At 38.3% G+C, this 15133-nt stretch overlaps 1 protein-coding gene across 2 annotated transcripts in view; it reads left to right on the top strand.

The window, feature by feature from the left end:
• Nucleotides 1-15133, top strand: part of ZNF704 (zinc finger protein 704) — a 253235-nt gene that overhangs the window by 48724 nt on the left and 189378 nt on the right. For both annotated transcript variants that reach the window (XM_010378482.2, XM_030937783.1), the window contains exon 2: nucleotides 11403-11644. In XM_010378482.2, coding sequence (XP_010376784.2) covers nucleotides 11403-11644 — 242 coding nt within the window. The remainder of the gene's footprint in view (nucleotides 1-11402; nucleotides 11645-15133) is intronic.

Here is a 15133-nt window from a genome sequence, read left to right as displayed (position 1 = left end):
CTCAAAACTGATTGGGTTGAGATGAGTAACTGAGGACAGTTTCCAAAAGTTGAGTGTTGACACATGCTTTTTAGCATTTTATTACTGTAAATCTGTAAGAAGGGTGTGAGGATTAAGGTGGCCTGGAGTGTACTTGAGTGTAGGCAGAAGGAAGGTTTGGTCAAGTAAGTGGGCTGAAGTCAGAGACATCCTCTTTTCTGATGCGCCCTTATGATCTTCCTATGGAAACTAGATGTTTTTGTATCGAGAAGAAATGATGAGCTTCAGTCCCTCTTAGGAAGTTGCATCGAATTTACAAAGGATACCATTTAGAGAAATTCAGGACTTAAATAGATACTGTTAACTTCTTGTTAAAAAAAAAAAAGGCAATTTCCCCAAGTATATCATATTTATATATACACTGTTTATCTTCTTCTAGGAAAACAAAAGCTGTTCATTGGAATGAAAATTCTGAGTTTTATTTGTCCGTTAACTCAGTAATTGGTGGTATTCTCATATAATTGAACATTGAAGCTTTGTTCCCTTGTGAGAAATTATACGGGATAATGTGTATGTCTGTGATACACTATATGAAGAGCTTCTGTTTGGGTAGGGAGAAGGAATTTGATGGTAGCTAGTGTAGTACAATGTGACTACGAAATGCTGATGAGCAATAGAAGTTACAGTGTTGGGAAAGCAAGTTCTTTAAATCAATCCTAATGTGGGGGAAATTAATCTGAACATCAGCATCAGCTCTTCCCTGCCACTTAGGTCTCTCTTCTACAGGAAGCCGTCAGTTTCTTAGCTATGTTGTGTTCTCTTCCTGGTCCTTACAAGGAATCCCATAGCTTTGAGAAGCCCTCCCTTCTTTGGTAGATCTCCATTTATCCCAAAAGGTGAGCATCTTCATTTGTTAGTGCTGTGCATACTGTTTCTTCTTTCTCTTGCCCTTACCAGCTTTAATGCTGCTATTGAGTTCTCTCCTTCCAATCAGATGTTTTTTTGTTCTTTCTGGCTGTCTTCTGTCATTGAACACTTTCCCTGCTTAGGACCTATAGCATAGAGTGATTTTTTCAGATTGTCTCAAGTTTTCCATTAACAAGAATATCAGCTCATGTTTATGAATCACATAATTGATACCACCTTCAAAGAAGCAGCAAGCTAAGTTAGCCTAGACCTTGCAGATCACCAGGAACAGTTTTATCACCAGGGCATTGTACAAATTGGGAAAAATAAAAATAAAAACACCCTATTTGGACAGATGAAGTACAAAAAGTTCCTCTCTAGGTACATGAATCAGAAAAATGTGCCTCATCCAAAGTAAGGAAGCCTGGGGATATGGCTTGAATGGGGACTGAATTTTAGCCTCATTTGTTCAGGGTATAATACACAACTGCTTGCAGCAGCTTGGGTTGCCATGCCACCTCTGTTTTATTTTGTTTTCTTTGGTTTTGTTTTTAAGATCCATACATTTGGTGGCTACCTCTTTGCATCACAATTTCCAAATTTTTGTTTCTAGGGATTCTTAGAAATACACCCTCTACGCTGGGTGTGGTGGCTCACACTTGTATTCCCAGCACTTTGGGAGGCTGAGGTGGGCAGATCACGAGGTCAGGAGTTCAAGACCAACCTGGCCAACACAGTGAAACCCATCTCTACTAAAAATACATAAAAGCTGGGTATGGTGGCAGGTGCCTGTAATCCCAGCTACTTGGGAGACTGAGGCAGGAGAATTGCTTAAACCTGGGAGGTGGAGGTTGCAGTGAACTGAGATTGTGCCACTACACTCTAGCCTGGGTGACAGAGCAAGAGTCCGTCGCAAAAAAAAAAAAAAGAGAAAGAAACACACCCTCTATATCAATAGTTACTCTGCTTCTTCCTTCCTCCTTCCCTCCTTCCCTCCTTCCCTCCTTCCCTCCTTCCCTCCTTCCCTCCTTCCCTCCTTCCTCCTCCCTCTCCCTCATTCCCTCCTTCCCTCCTTCCCTCCTTCCCTCCTTCCTTCCTTCCTTCCTTCCTTCCTTCCTTCCTTCCTTCCTTCCTTCCTTCCTTCCTTCCTTCCTTCTATCCTTCCTTCCTCGGCTCTATTGAGGTATAATTTAAATGCCATAACATTCCTCCCATTGTAAGATACAATTCAATAATTTTAAATAAACTTACTGCTCATACAAATATCACTACAGTCTAGTCCTAGGACATTTCCATCACCCCAAAAAGTTCTCTCATTTGCAGTCAGTTCCTGCTCTCACCCCCAGCCCCAGAAAATCACTGATCTGCTTTCTATCTCTGTAGATTTGTCTTTTCTGGAAATCTCATATGAATGGGAATTATATTTTCCTTTTGCTTCTTTCTTCAGTTAAGCCAACGTAGGTTCCAGTCAGTTCTCATTTGCAATAGCTGGATGAGCCTTGTCACCTTCTACTGCTGCTGCCAGCCCTTGCTCATCCCTTCTTTTCCATTCTGCCTCAGTATACAAACATACTCTTTTACCTCCTGTCTTAAAATGCTTTCTCGTCCGTCATCCCCTCCAGCCACCACCCTATTTCTCTGGGCCATTTCTGAGCTGAGCTTCTTAAGACTTGATGTTATATATGCTTTCTACTCTCTCCTCTCCTGTGAGCTGTCATTTTTTGTGTTTTAAAAATAATAATTGATATGAATAAAAGAACATTAAAAAGAACATGTGATACATATATACATGCTTTAAAGCATAGTGACATAACGAGTATCTACATCTGCCATTTACCTCTTCCACTAGCATTACAAATGGTGGAACCCATGATTCATAGTGTCCAAAATATTTTACTCATCTCTAGATGTATTTTGGTCCTTTTTGGTCATTTTAATTCTACTTTTAAATAAAAAGTCCGGGCTAAATTTTCTTTAAAATCTGTTACATTGCTAAATTTCTCTGATTACTATTGAGAGATTAATTTTTTACTTAGAAAGTATTACAGAAGATTTATAGATTGCTTTGTTTTATATTACTATATTTTATTATGAATCCTTGGCTAAGAGTGTGACATACAGTTATTATTTCTATAGGGAATATATTCTATTTGCATTAATTTGCTTCAGGGTTTTTTTTTTCCCTAAATTTTTGAAGCTAAAAGCTAGACTTCCTGTAATGTTGTTTCCTTCCTTTAAATTTTGGATAGAATTCATTTAACGAATGCATTTGGTCCCAAGGGAGGCATGGATGTCAATTTTTGTTTCAACTTAATACTGTGAATACTTAAATATTTAATTAACATGATACTTGACACTTAGAAGCAATTTATAATCATCAAAACTAGGCCTTTGTTTTCTTTTTTTATGCTTGTTGTTTAGAGTTTTCTTGTTGTAACATAGGTTAGGAATGGACTGGTGGAGAAGTGAAAAACTCTCCCCTTTCCCCCCACCTCCAGGTAAAGAGAGTTACGCAGAGCATTGACTAATGATGGATGTTTAACATACTTGTCCTTATATTTGTTGATTTTCTAAACACATTTTTATCATTTATTTCATTTGTGGAAGTCTGAAATATTTTTTGTCTTTCTATTGTATATTGATGTCATTGAAACAGTGAACACTTAAAAACAGACAATAGATTTTCTTTTATCTTTATTTGATTTCATTAATACAGCCTAAGAAATATTGTGAGTTTTTAATGAGTTACAGGTAGACCAAAGTGGGTGACCATCTTCCTGTGGAGCTGGGTGTATGTCTGACAGAAAAGCCATGGGAAGAGAATCTTCTTTTCTTCCTGGTAGGAGAGGCCAAGATGAGAATGGAGCTCTGTGTAGTGCTCTATGTGTCATAGGAAAGATCCATGCCAGCCAAATGGATTCCAAGGCCCAAGTCATCCCCAGACTCTGGAAAGTCTCATGTTGGGGCAGATGCCGTGACTCCAGCACGCATGTATTTCAGTTTTCCTTTAGTCTGAGAATTTCTAGTCATTAATACCTTCCTTTACCAGTCTCTGCTATTATCAAACACACTTATTCTCCTTGTATTCTGAAAGTGATGTATACTTATGACCTTAACTTCTATAAATCTAAATTTATTTGATTAAAACCTTTGTGCTTTTTCTCATACCTAAAATTAAAAAGAAACAAGCACATATTCTATTTAAATGGGAGAGTGAAGATTTACTGACTCCACAGATGACCCAACCGGAGGAAATGGATTGTATCACAGGCCCATGAAATGTCTCATGATTGTGCATATTTTGAAATACACCCCACTGATTAGTGAGGCTCCAGATTACCAGATAGACTCATCTTTGTATAGTGGGACTTTAACTGGCTTTCTCTAGTCCTCATTTACAGTACTAATTACCTTACAGAAACCTTTCTTTAGCTTCAGTCTCCTTTTTCAGTTATCACAAAGTCTAAAGTAACAAGATTCAGTTCACTGAGGTTTAATTTTATATTGGTCTCCCACCTGAATCATCATTTCATTTAGTTACAAATGATGAGAAAAATTATTCTGACTTTATGATATGGCCTTGGAACGGATTTTGTTAAAATCTTAACTGCTGGGTAGATTGTAAAAATTTTCTCCCGTTCTGTGGGTTGCCTGTTCACTCTGATGGTAGTTTCTTTTGCTGTGCAGAAGCTCTTTAGTTTAATTAGATCCCATTTGTCAATTTTAGCTTTTGTTGCCATTGCTTTTGGTGTTTTAGACATGAAGTCCTTGCCCATGCCTATGTCCTGAATGGTATTGTCTAGGTTTTCTTCTAGGGTTTTTTTGGCTTTAGGTGTAACATTTAAGTCTTTAATCCACCTTGAAATAATTTTGGTATAAGGTGTAAGGAAGGGATCCAGTTTCAGCTTTCTATATATGGCTAGCCAATTTTCCCAGCACCATTTATTAAATAGGGAATCCTTTCCCTATTTCTTATTTTTGTGAGGTTTGTCAAAATCAGGTGGTTGTAGATGTGTGGTATGGAATCTGAGGACTCTGTTCTGTTCCACTGGTCTATATCTCTGTTTTGGTACCAGTAGCATGCTGTTTTGGTTACTGTAGCCTTGTAGTATAGTTTGAAGTCAGGTAGCATGATGCCTCTAGCTTTGTTCTTTTGGCTTAGGATTGTCTTAGCAATGCGGGCTCTTCTTTGGTTCCATATGAACTTTAAAGTAGATTTTTCCAGTTCTGTGAAGAAAGTCATTGGTAGCTTGATGGGAATGTCATTGAATCTATAAATTACCTTGGGCAGTATGGCCATTTTCACGATATTGATTCTTCCTGTCCACGAGCATGGAATGTTCTTCCATTTGTTTGTGTCCTGTTTTATTTTGTTGAGCAGTGGTTTGTAGTTCTCCTTGAAGAGGTCCTTCACATCCCTTTTAAGTTGGATTCCTAGGTATTTTATTCTCTTTGAAGCAATTGTGGAATGGGAGTTCATTCATGATTTGGCTCTCTGTTTGTCTTTTATTGGTGTATAGGAATGCTTGTGATTTTTGCACATTAATTTTGTATCCTGAGACTTTGCCGAAGTTGCTTATCAGCTTAAGGAGATTTTGGGCTGAGGCAGTGGGGTTTTCTAAATATACAATCATGTCATCTGCAAACAGGGACAATTTGACTTCCTCTTTTCCTAATTGAATATCCTTTATGTCTTTCTCCTGCCTGATTGCCCTGGCCAGAACTCCCAACACTGTGTTGAATAGGAGTGGTGAGAGAGGGCATCCCTGTCTTGTGCCAGTTTTCAAAGGGAATGCTTCCAGTTTTTGCCCATTCAGTATGATATTGGCTATGGGTTTGTCATAACTAACTCTTCTTATTTTGAGATATGTCCCATCAATACCTAATTTATTGAGAGTTTTCAGCATGAAGGGCTTTTGAATTTTGTTAAAGGTCTTTTCTGCATCTATTGAGATAATCATGTGGTTTTTGTCTTTGGTTCTGTTTATATGATGGATTACATTTATTGATTTGCGTAGGTTGAACAAGCCTTGCATCCCTGGGATGAAGCCCACTTGATCATGGTGGATAAGCTTTTTGATGCGCTGCTGGATTCAGTATGCCAGTATCATATTGAGGATTTTTGCATTGATGTTCATCAAGGATATTGGTCTTAAATTCTCTTTTTTTGTTGTGTCTCTGCCAGGCTTTGGTATGAGGATGATGCTGGCCTCATAAAATGAGTTAGGGAGGATTCCCTCTTTTTCTGTTGATTGGAATAGTTTCAGAAGGAATGGTACCAGCTCCTCTTTGTACCTCTGGTAGAATTTGGCTATGAATCCGTCTGGTCCTGGACTTTTTTTGGTTGTTAGGATATTAATTATTGCCTCAATTTCAGAGCCTGTTATTGGTCTATTCAGGGATTCCACTTCTTCCTGGTTTAGTCTTGGGAGGGTGTATGTGTCTACAAATTTATCCATTTCTTCTAGATTTTCTAGTTTATTTGTGTAGAGGTGTTTATAGTATTCTCTGATGGTAGTTTGTATTTCTGTGGGATCTGTGGTAATATCCCCTTTATGATTTTTTATTTTGTCTATTTGATTCTTCTCTCTTTTTTTCTTTATTAGTCTTGTTAGCGGTCTATCAATTTTGTTGATCTTTTCAAAAAACCAGCTCCTGGATTCATTGATTTTTTTGAAGGGTTTTTTGTGTTTCTATCTCCTTCAGTTCTGCTCTGATCTTAGTTATTTCTGCCTTCTGCTAGCTTTTGAATGTGTTTGCTCTTGCTTCTCTAGTTCTTTTAATTGTGATGTTAGGGTGTCAATTTTAGATCTTTCTTGCTTTCTCTTGTGGGCATTTAGTGCTATAAATTTCCCTCTACACACTGCTTTAAATGTGTCCCAGAGAATCTGGTATGTTTTGTCTTTGTTCTCATTGGTTTCAAAGAACATCTTTATTTCTGCCTTCATTTCGTTATGTACCCAGTAGTCATTCAGGAGCAGGTTGTTCAGTTTCCATGTAGTTGAGCGGTTTTGAGTGAGTCTCTTAATCCTGAGTTGTAATTTTATTGCACTGTGGTCTGAGAGACAGTTAGTTATAATTTCTGTTCTTTTACATTTGCTGAGGAGTGCTTTACTTCCAACTGTGTGGTCAATTTTGGAATGAGTTGATGTGGTGCTGAGAAGAATGTATATTCTGTTGATTTGGGGTGGAGAGTTCTGTCGCTGTCTATTAGGTCCACTTGGTGCAGAGCTGAGTTCAATTCCTGGATATCCTTGCTAACTTTCTGTCTAGTTGATCCGTCTAATGATGACAGTGGGGTGTTAAAGTCTCCCATTATTATTGTGTGGGAGTCTAAGTCTCTTTGTGGTTGTCTAAGGATTTGCTTTATGAATCTGGGTGCTCCTGTATTGGGTGCATATATATTTAGGATAGTTAGCTCTTCTTGTTGAATTGATCCCTTTACCATTATGTAATGACCTCCTTTGTCTCTTTTGATCTTCGTTGATTTAAAGTCTGTTTTATCAGAGACTAGGATTGCAACCCTTGCTTTTTTTTGTTTTCCATTTGCGTGGTAGATCTTCCTCCATCCCTTTATTTTGAGCCTATGTGTGTCTCTGTATGTGACATGGGTCTCCTGAATGAGTCTTGACTCTTTATCCAGTTTGCCAGTCTGTGTCTTTTAACTGGAGCATTTAGCCTATTTACATTTAAGGTTAATATTGTTATGTGGGAATTTGATCCTGTCATTATGATGTTATCTGGTTATTTTGCTCATTAGTTGATGCAGTTTCTTCTTAGCATCGATAGTCTTTACCATTTGGTGTGTTTTTACAGTGGCTGGTACCGTTTGTTCCTTTCCGTATTTAGTGCTTCCTCAGGAGCTCTTGTAAGGCAGACCTGGTGGTGACAAAATCTCTCAGCATTTGTTTGTTTGTAAAGGATTTTACTTCTCCTTCACTTATGAAGCTTAGTTTGGCTGGATATGAAATTCTGGGTTGAAAATTCTTTTCTTTAAGAATGTTGAATATTGGCCCCAACTCTCTTCTGGCTTGTAGAGTTTCTGCCGAGAGATCTGCTGTTAGTCTGATGGGCTTCCCTTTATGGGTAACCCGACCTTTCTCTCTGGCTGCCCTTAACGGTTTTTCCTTCATTTCAACTTTGGTGAATATGACAATTATGTGTCTTAGAGTTGGTCTTCTCGAGGAGTATCTTTGTTGTTCTCTGTATTTCCTGAATTTGAATGTTGGCCTGCCTTGCTAGTTTGGGGTAGTTCTCCAGAATAATATCCTGCAGAGTGTTTTCTAACTTAGTTCCATTCTCCCTGTCACTTTCAGGTACACCAGTCAGACATTGATTTGGTCTTTTCACATAGTGCCATATTTCTTGGAGGCTTCGTTCATTTCTTTTTACTCTTTTTTTTCCAAACTTCTCTTCTCACTTCATTTCATTCATTTGATCTTCAGTCACTGATACCCTTTCTTCCACTTGATCGAATCAACTACTGAAGCTTGTGCAAGTGTGACGTAGTTCTCGTGCCATGGTTTTCAGCTCCATCAGGTCATTTAAGGTCTTCTCTACACTGTTTATTCTAGTTAGCCATTCATCTAATCTTTTTCAAGGTTTTTAGCTTCTTTGCGTTGGGTTCAAACTTCCTCCTTTAGCTTGGAGAAGTTTGTTGTTACCGATAGTCTGAAGCCTTCTTCTGTCATCTCGTCAAAGTCATTCTCCATCCAGCTTTGTTCCATTGCTGACAAGTATCTGCATTCTGTTGGAGGAGAAGAGGCGCTCTGATTTTTAGAATTTCAGCTTTTCTGCTCCGTTTCTCCCCTTCTATGTGGTTTTATCTACCTTTGGTCTTTGGTGATGGTGACGTACAGATGTGGTTTTGGTGTGGATGTCCTTTCTGTTTGTTAGTTTTCCTTCTAACAGTCAGGACCTTCAGCTGCAGGTCTGCTGGAGTTTGCTGGAGGTCCACTCCAGACCCTGTTTGCCTGGGTATCACCAGCGGAGGCTGCAGAGCAGCAAATATTGCAGAATGGCAAATGTTGCTGCCTGATCCTTCCTCTGGAAGCTTCATCTCAGAGGGGCACCCAGCTGTAAGAGGTGTCAGTCGGCCCCTACTGGAGGTGTCTCCCAGTTAAGCTACTCGGAGGTCAGGGACCCACTTGAGGAGGAAGTCTGTCTGTTCTCGCATCTCAAACTCGGTGCTGGGAGAACCACTACTCTCTTCAAAGCTGTCAGCCAGGGATGTTTAAGTCTTCAGAAGTTTCTGCTGCATTTTGTTAAGCTATGCCCTTCCCCCAGAGGTGAAGTCTACAGAGGCAGGCAGGCAGGCCTCCTTGAGCTGTGGTGGGCTCCACCCTGTTCAAGCTTTCCCGCCACTTTGTTTACCTACTCAAGCCTCAGCAATGGCGGACCCCCCTCCCCCAGCCTCACTGCCGCCTTGCAGTTCAATCTCAGACTGCTGTGCTAGAAGTGAGCAAGGCTCCATGGGTGTGGGACCCTCCGAGCCAGGCACGGGATATAGCCTCCTGGTTTGTCATTTGCTAAGACCGTAGGAAAAGCGCAGTATTGGGTTGGATGTCCCGATTTTCCAGGTATTGTCTGTCACGGCTTCCCTTGGCTAGGAAAGGGAATTCCCTGACCCTTTGCACTTCCTGGGTGAGGTGATGCCCTGCCCTGCTCTATGGGCTCCACCCACTGTCCGACAAGCTCCAGTGAGATGAACCCGGTACCTCAGTTGGAAGTGCAGAAATCACTTATCTTCTGTGTTGCTCACGCTGGGAGCTGTAGACTGGAGCTGTTCCTGTTCGACCAGTTCCTGTTCGGCCATTTTGGAACCTCCATCCTGACAAAGGGCTAATATCCAGAATCTACAAAGAACTTAAACAAATTTACAAGAAAAAAATCAAACAACCCCATCAAAAAGTGAGTGAAGGATATGAACAGACACTTCTCAAAAGAAGACATTTATGCAGCCAACAGACACATGAAAAAATGCTCATTATCACTGGCCATCAGAGAAATGCAAATCAAAACCGCAATGAGATACCATCTCATGAGAGTTAGAATGGCGATCATTAAAATGTCAGGAAACAACAGGTGCTGGAGAGGATGTGGAGAAACAGGAACACTTTTACACTGTTGGTGAGACTGTAAACTGGTTCAACCATTGTGGAAGACAGTGTGGCAATTCCTCAAGCATCTAGAACTAGAAATAGCATTTGACCCAGCCATCTCATTACTGGGTATATAGCCAAAGGATTATAAATCCTTATAATATAATTATAAATGCATCTATAATGCAAATAAGAAATATCACAAACACACACACAAAAATGCCTTCGAGGTATATAAAAACAAGGATTGAAAAGCATAATACCTCTAATTTTTTAAAATATAAAACATCATTGTTTTATCTCCCACAACTAAGAAAATTCAAGTAAACTCTTAAATATTTCAGTCTGATTATCATGATTAATAGAAGACAGCTAATGTATAAAATCAAACTTTCTGCTGCTATAGAGACATGATATTAAAGGATTATAAATCATGCTGCTATGCACATGTATGTTTATTGTGGCACTATTCACAGTAGCAAAGACTTGGAACCAACGCGTATGTCCATTGGTGATAGACTGGATTAAGAAAATGTGGCACATATTCCACACCATGGAATACTGTGCAGCCATAAAAAAGGATGAGTTCATGTCCTTTGTAGGGACATGGATGAAGCTGGAAACCATCATTCTGAGCAAACTATCACAAGGACAGAAAACCAAACACCGCATGTTCTCACTCATAGGTGGGAATTGAACAGTGGAGAACACTTGGACACAGGATAGGGAACATCACACACTGGGGCCTGTCATGGGGTGGGGGGAGGGGGGAGGGATAGCATTAGGAGATATACCTAATGTAAATGATGAGTTAATGGGTGTAGCACACCAACATGGCACATGTATACCTATGTAACAATTCTGCACGTCGTGCACATGTACCCTAGAACTTAAAGTATAATAAAAAAATTTTTTTTAATTAAAAAATCTTAACTGCTGGGGATGAAGGATAAAGAAGATTTTTCTTCATGAACTACAGAATGTGGTTAAGACCAGTATTATTAGCCAAAAAGAAAGTTTGATTTTATACATTAGCTGTCTTCTATTAATCATGATAATCAGACTGAAATATTTAAGAGTTTACTTGAATTTTCTTAGTTGTGGGAGATAAAACAATGATGTTTTATATTTTAAAAAATTAGAGGTATTATGCTTTTCAATCCTTGTTTTTATATACCTCGAAGGCATTTTTGTGTGTGTGTTTGTGATATTTCTTATTTGCATTATAGATGCATTGATTGTATATTATTTTGTGAAGTTATTTTATTTGTATGTTGCATTTTTCTCATTAAAATTATACAATATTTCAGATGAACAGGGAGGACAGTGTCTATAATCTGTCCTCACCATCATCTGCAGTAGTCATACAAAGGTGATGTTTTATGTGAGTAAGAATTTCTGTGTTTCATTTCATAGGTGGGGAGCATTAAGCGGGAAATGACCTTCACATTTCAATCAGAGGACTTAAAACGTGACTGTAGTAAAAAAATGTCTCATCAACACGTGTTCTCCTTGGCCATGGAGGAAGATGTGAAAACAGCAGACACCAAAAAAGCCAGCCGGGTCCTTGACCATGAAAAAGAAAACACTCGCTCCATCTGTCTCCTTGAGCAGAAGAGAAAAGTTGTTTCCTCCAATATTGATGTTCCTCCAGCAAGGTAAGGGAACATTAAATCTCACGTGTGTCTGCCCCAGGAAGTTGGTGGAGAGCATGCATAATCTCTGCCAGTGTACAGACTCTCTTCAGCATATAGACATACGAGAAGTTTTCTGCCAAGAATTTTTTTCTATTGCTTGTGTGAAATAGAGCAGGTGGCCCTACTCTTCAGAACTGACTTTGAGGCTTCTGTAGTTGGAACTATTGTAGTTCTAGAAAAGAATGTTTTATTCAATTTTAATAAATGAATAATAAAGAGCAAAGGAATAAATGCAAAAAAAATAGGATGAAACATCATATATAGGACTGAGCATACACACTTCAAAGCAAGTATACACAGATCTTTGGTCAGAGGTTAGTAAACTATGGCTGCAGGCCAAATTCAGCCCCTAGTCTGTTTTTCTGTGGCCTGTAACATAAGAATGGTTTTACTTTTTTTTTTTTTTCAAATAGAGATAGGGTCTGGTTCTGTCGCCCAAGCTAGCGTGCAGTGATGCAAAGGTAGCTCACTGCGGCCTTGAACTTCTGGGCTCAAGCAGTCCTCCTGCCTCAGGCTCTATCTAGAGTAGCTGGGCTGGGACTACAGGCATATGCAGCCATGCCCAGCTAATTATTTTTTTTTTTCTAGAGATGGTGTCTCACTATGTTACCCAGGCAGGTCTGAAACTCCTGAGCTCAAGCGATTCTCCCACCTTAGCCTCCCAAAGTGCTGGGATTACAGGTGTGAGTTACTGTGCCTGACCTGCTTTTACATTTTTAAAGGCCTAAAAGAAATGAAGAATAGGTGACACAGACCACAGGTGGTCTGCAAAGTCTAAAATATGTAAAAGAAAAAAAGATGGTGATACCTGGTTTATATCATGATAATCTTTGTACGACAGATCTACCTTAAAACTCAACCAAGAGGGTTTACCTGAAATATCAAAAGGCCTTTGTCTTTCTAAAAACAACAACAAAAAAAAGAGGCCTTCGTCACATTATAATTTTATTTAAACCACACCCAATAGCACTGAACCAAAAGACAATATTCTGGCAGAATGACAGTGGCAGTGGTGGCGCATACATATTAGACCTTTTACTTTCTTGCATATCATTTGTCTCACCTAGAAAACAAGCTCCACGTCAGCAGGGATTTTAGATTACTCTGTTCATGCTTTATCCCTAGCCCTGGAACAGTGTTAATTATGTTCTGGGGACTCGTGAATATTTGTCAGATGAAAAAAAGAAAGGAAATGCTGTAGCATGAGAGATTGCTTATTTGTAATATGTGTGTCACATTTCGTTGCCAAAAATCATTTATAATGAAACTTATAGCTTATAGCAATTGTTTGAAAAGTCCTGCATTTGTCCAAGTGGTTTCTAACAGTTAACCAGGAAAACAGTACCTTTGGAAGAGGAATAAATGTGCCTTTCCTGCCTATTCACTTTTTGTAATTAGAGTTTCATTTCTTTCTATATTAAATCAAAAGTATCTTCTCTAGAAAATTATTATTTTCTCCTGTTGCCAGATTTGTCAGACTTTCTAAAATTATAGGCCTCTTAGTTTTCCTTAACCTTTAATTGAAAATGTTCACATATTCATTACTTCTGTTTAACTACTTGGAATTATTTGCTTTTCTAATTTTTTTCATATAAATACATGTTAAATTATTTAGGATTATTTCCTACTACTATGGCATGGTTGTGAAACATTTTATCACACCCTGACCCTCATAGGCATCTCAATTTGTATTTGTTTGGTTGTCTCATAGGAAAATGACATGTTAACAATTTGAAATGTGAAGAGCTGTGCTTTTATTTTCTTCCTACCCCTGTAGGGCAAAAGTTAGACTTCTAGTGTCAGTTTAGTACCAACTTGCAATTCTATAGGACTTATTCTACATAAAATTTCCATTAGAACATTGTATGTGTTAAAATACCTGGAATTAATCATTCTAAATTATCATAGGTTGTTTTAAGTATACCTTTATTCTTTAATTCCACCTCACTTGGAGCACTTGCTGGAGAAAATAATGCAAAGAAGAAGAAGAAAGATGTTTTCTGCCTTTTCTGACTCTAGTATGTGGGATATTTTTCACCTTTTCAGGTTCACTGAATGTACTTAAAAGTACATGAGCCCATGCCAGCGTTATTGTGAGGTTCTTAAACAGTGTGGGAAAGTTAATTAGGTTTTAAAATCCATTAATGCACAGCAGAAATGCCCCAATGATAAAGTATAATTTAGATGTATTGATCTATTATGGGAAATACTACTTAAGGCTTCATTGTTTGGGGTGTCTACTGATATACTTGTTTTCATTGCTGTAGTAAGAATTTAATCATCATAAATACAGTGTGCCGGCAGTTGGTGAGATAAGTTGCTTTAAAAAAAAAGATGATGAAGGAAGCAAGCATTGTGGATTATAATGATCAAACTCTCAAACTCTATTTCCATTTACTGTTATCAAGCTTAATAAATGTCAGACTTCCCACTGTCATCTATCAATATTTTGTTTTAAAGAAACTTCTTTACCTGATACAGTAGGAAGATTTAGGATTTTCCTTTTCCTTCTAAGAAGAAATATATCTGTTGACAGGCATAAATAATGAACTTTGAGTAAATCTACAGTATAGTGAAATTTATCAATACAAGGAAATCTATGTACAATTGGTCCTGTGTATCCATGGGTTCTGCACCTGTGGATTCAACAAACCACTGATAGAAAATATCTGGAAAAAAAATTGTCTATACCAAACACGTACAGACATTATTTTCTTGTCTTTATTTTCTAAACAATACAGTATAACAACTATTTACATAGTGTTTACATTGTATTAGGTATTATAAATAATCCAGAGCTGCTTTAAAGTATACCAGAGGATATGCTAGGTTATATTTAAATACTACAGCATTTTATATAAGAGACTCGAGCATCTGCTGATTTTGTATCCATAGGGAGTCCTGGATCCAACCCCCCATGGGTACTGAGGAATATCTGTATCCATATGTTATAAAATATATAATTAATGTTTAAATATATATATATATGATATTTTGGCCAAAAAGCAGGATAATCATTTTAGGCCCATAGAGTGCAGAGTTCTTCAATCATTTAAAATCAGTTCGCTATAACGTTTCTCACTTTATCTTTTGCGTATTCTCATTAAAGCTAAGATTTTTGTTGAACTTTACTTTCTCTGGTTTGTAAAATGAAACTCAAAGTTTATTTTCTGTGGTTTACATAATAAAAGCAACACATGTATTTCAATTGCTTATTTCATGTAACTAGAGAGATCTGGGAACCCCTTCCCACCTTACTCTCTATACCTCACCATAGTTTCACATCACTAATTTCATCTCCTGCCTCCATTCAACAGGTATTTCTTGAGTACCTGCTACGAACCCAGTACTCAGTAAAAATAATGATTGAGACAGGTGCCAGCCCTCCTGGAGGTTACGGTGGAATGAGAGGGACAGACACATATGTAGCTAATTTCAAATAACAGTTCC

Source organism: Rhinopithecus roxellana, chromosome 9 (assembly GCF_007565055.1).
Source record: "Rhinopithecus roxellana isolate Shanxi Qingling chromosome 9, ASM756505v1, whole genome shotgun sequence".
Taxonomy (NCBI): Eukaryota; Metazoa; Chordata; class Mammalia; order Primates; family Cercopithecidae; genus Rhinopithecus; species Rhinopithecus roxellana.
The sequence above is the reverse complement of the archived record's forward strand: the minus strand, read 5'-3'. Positions and strand labels throughout refer to the sequence as shown.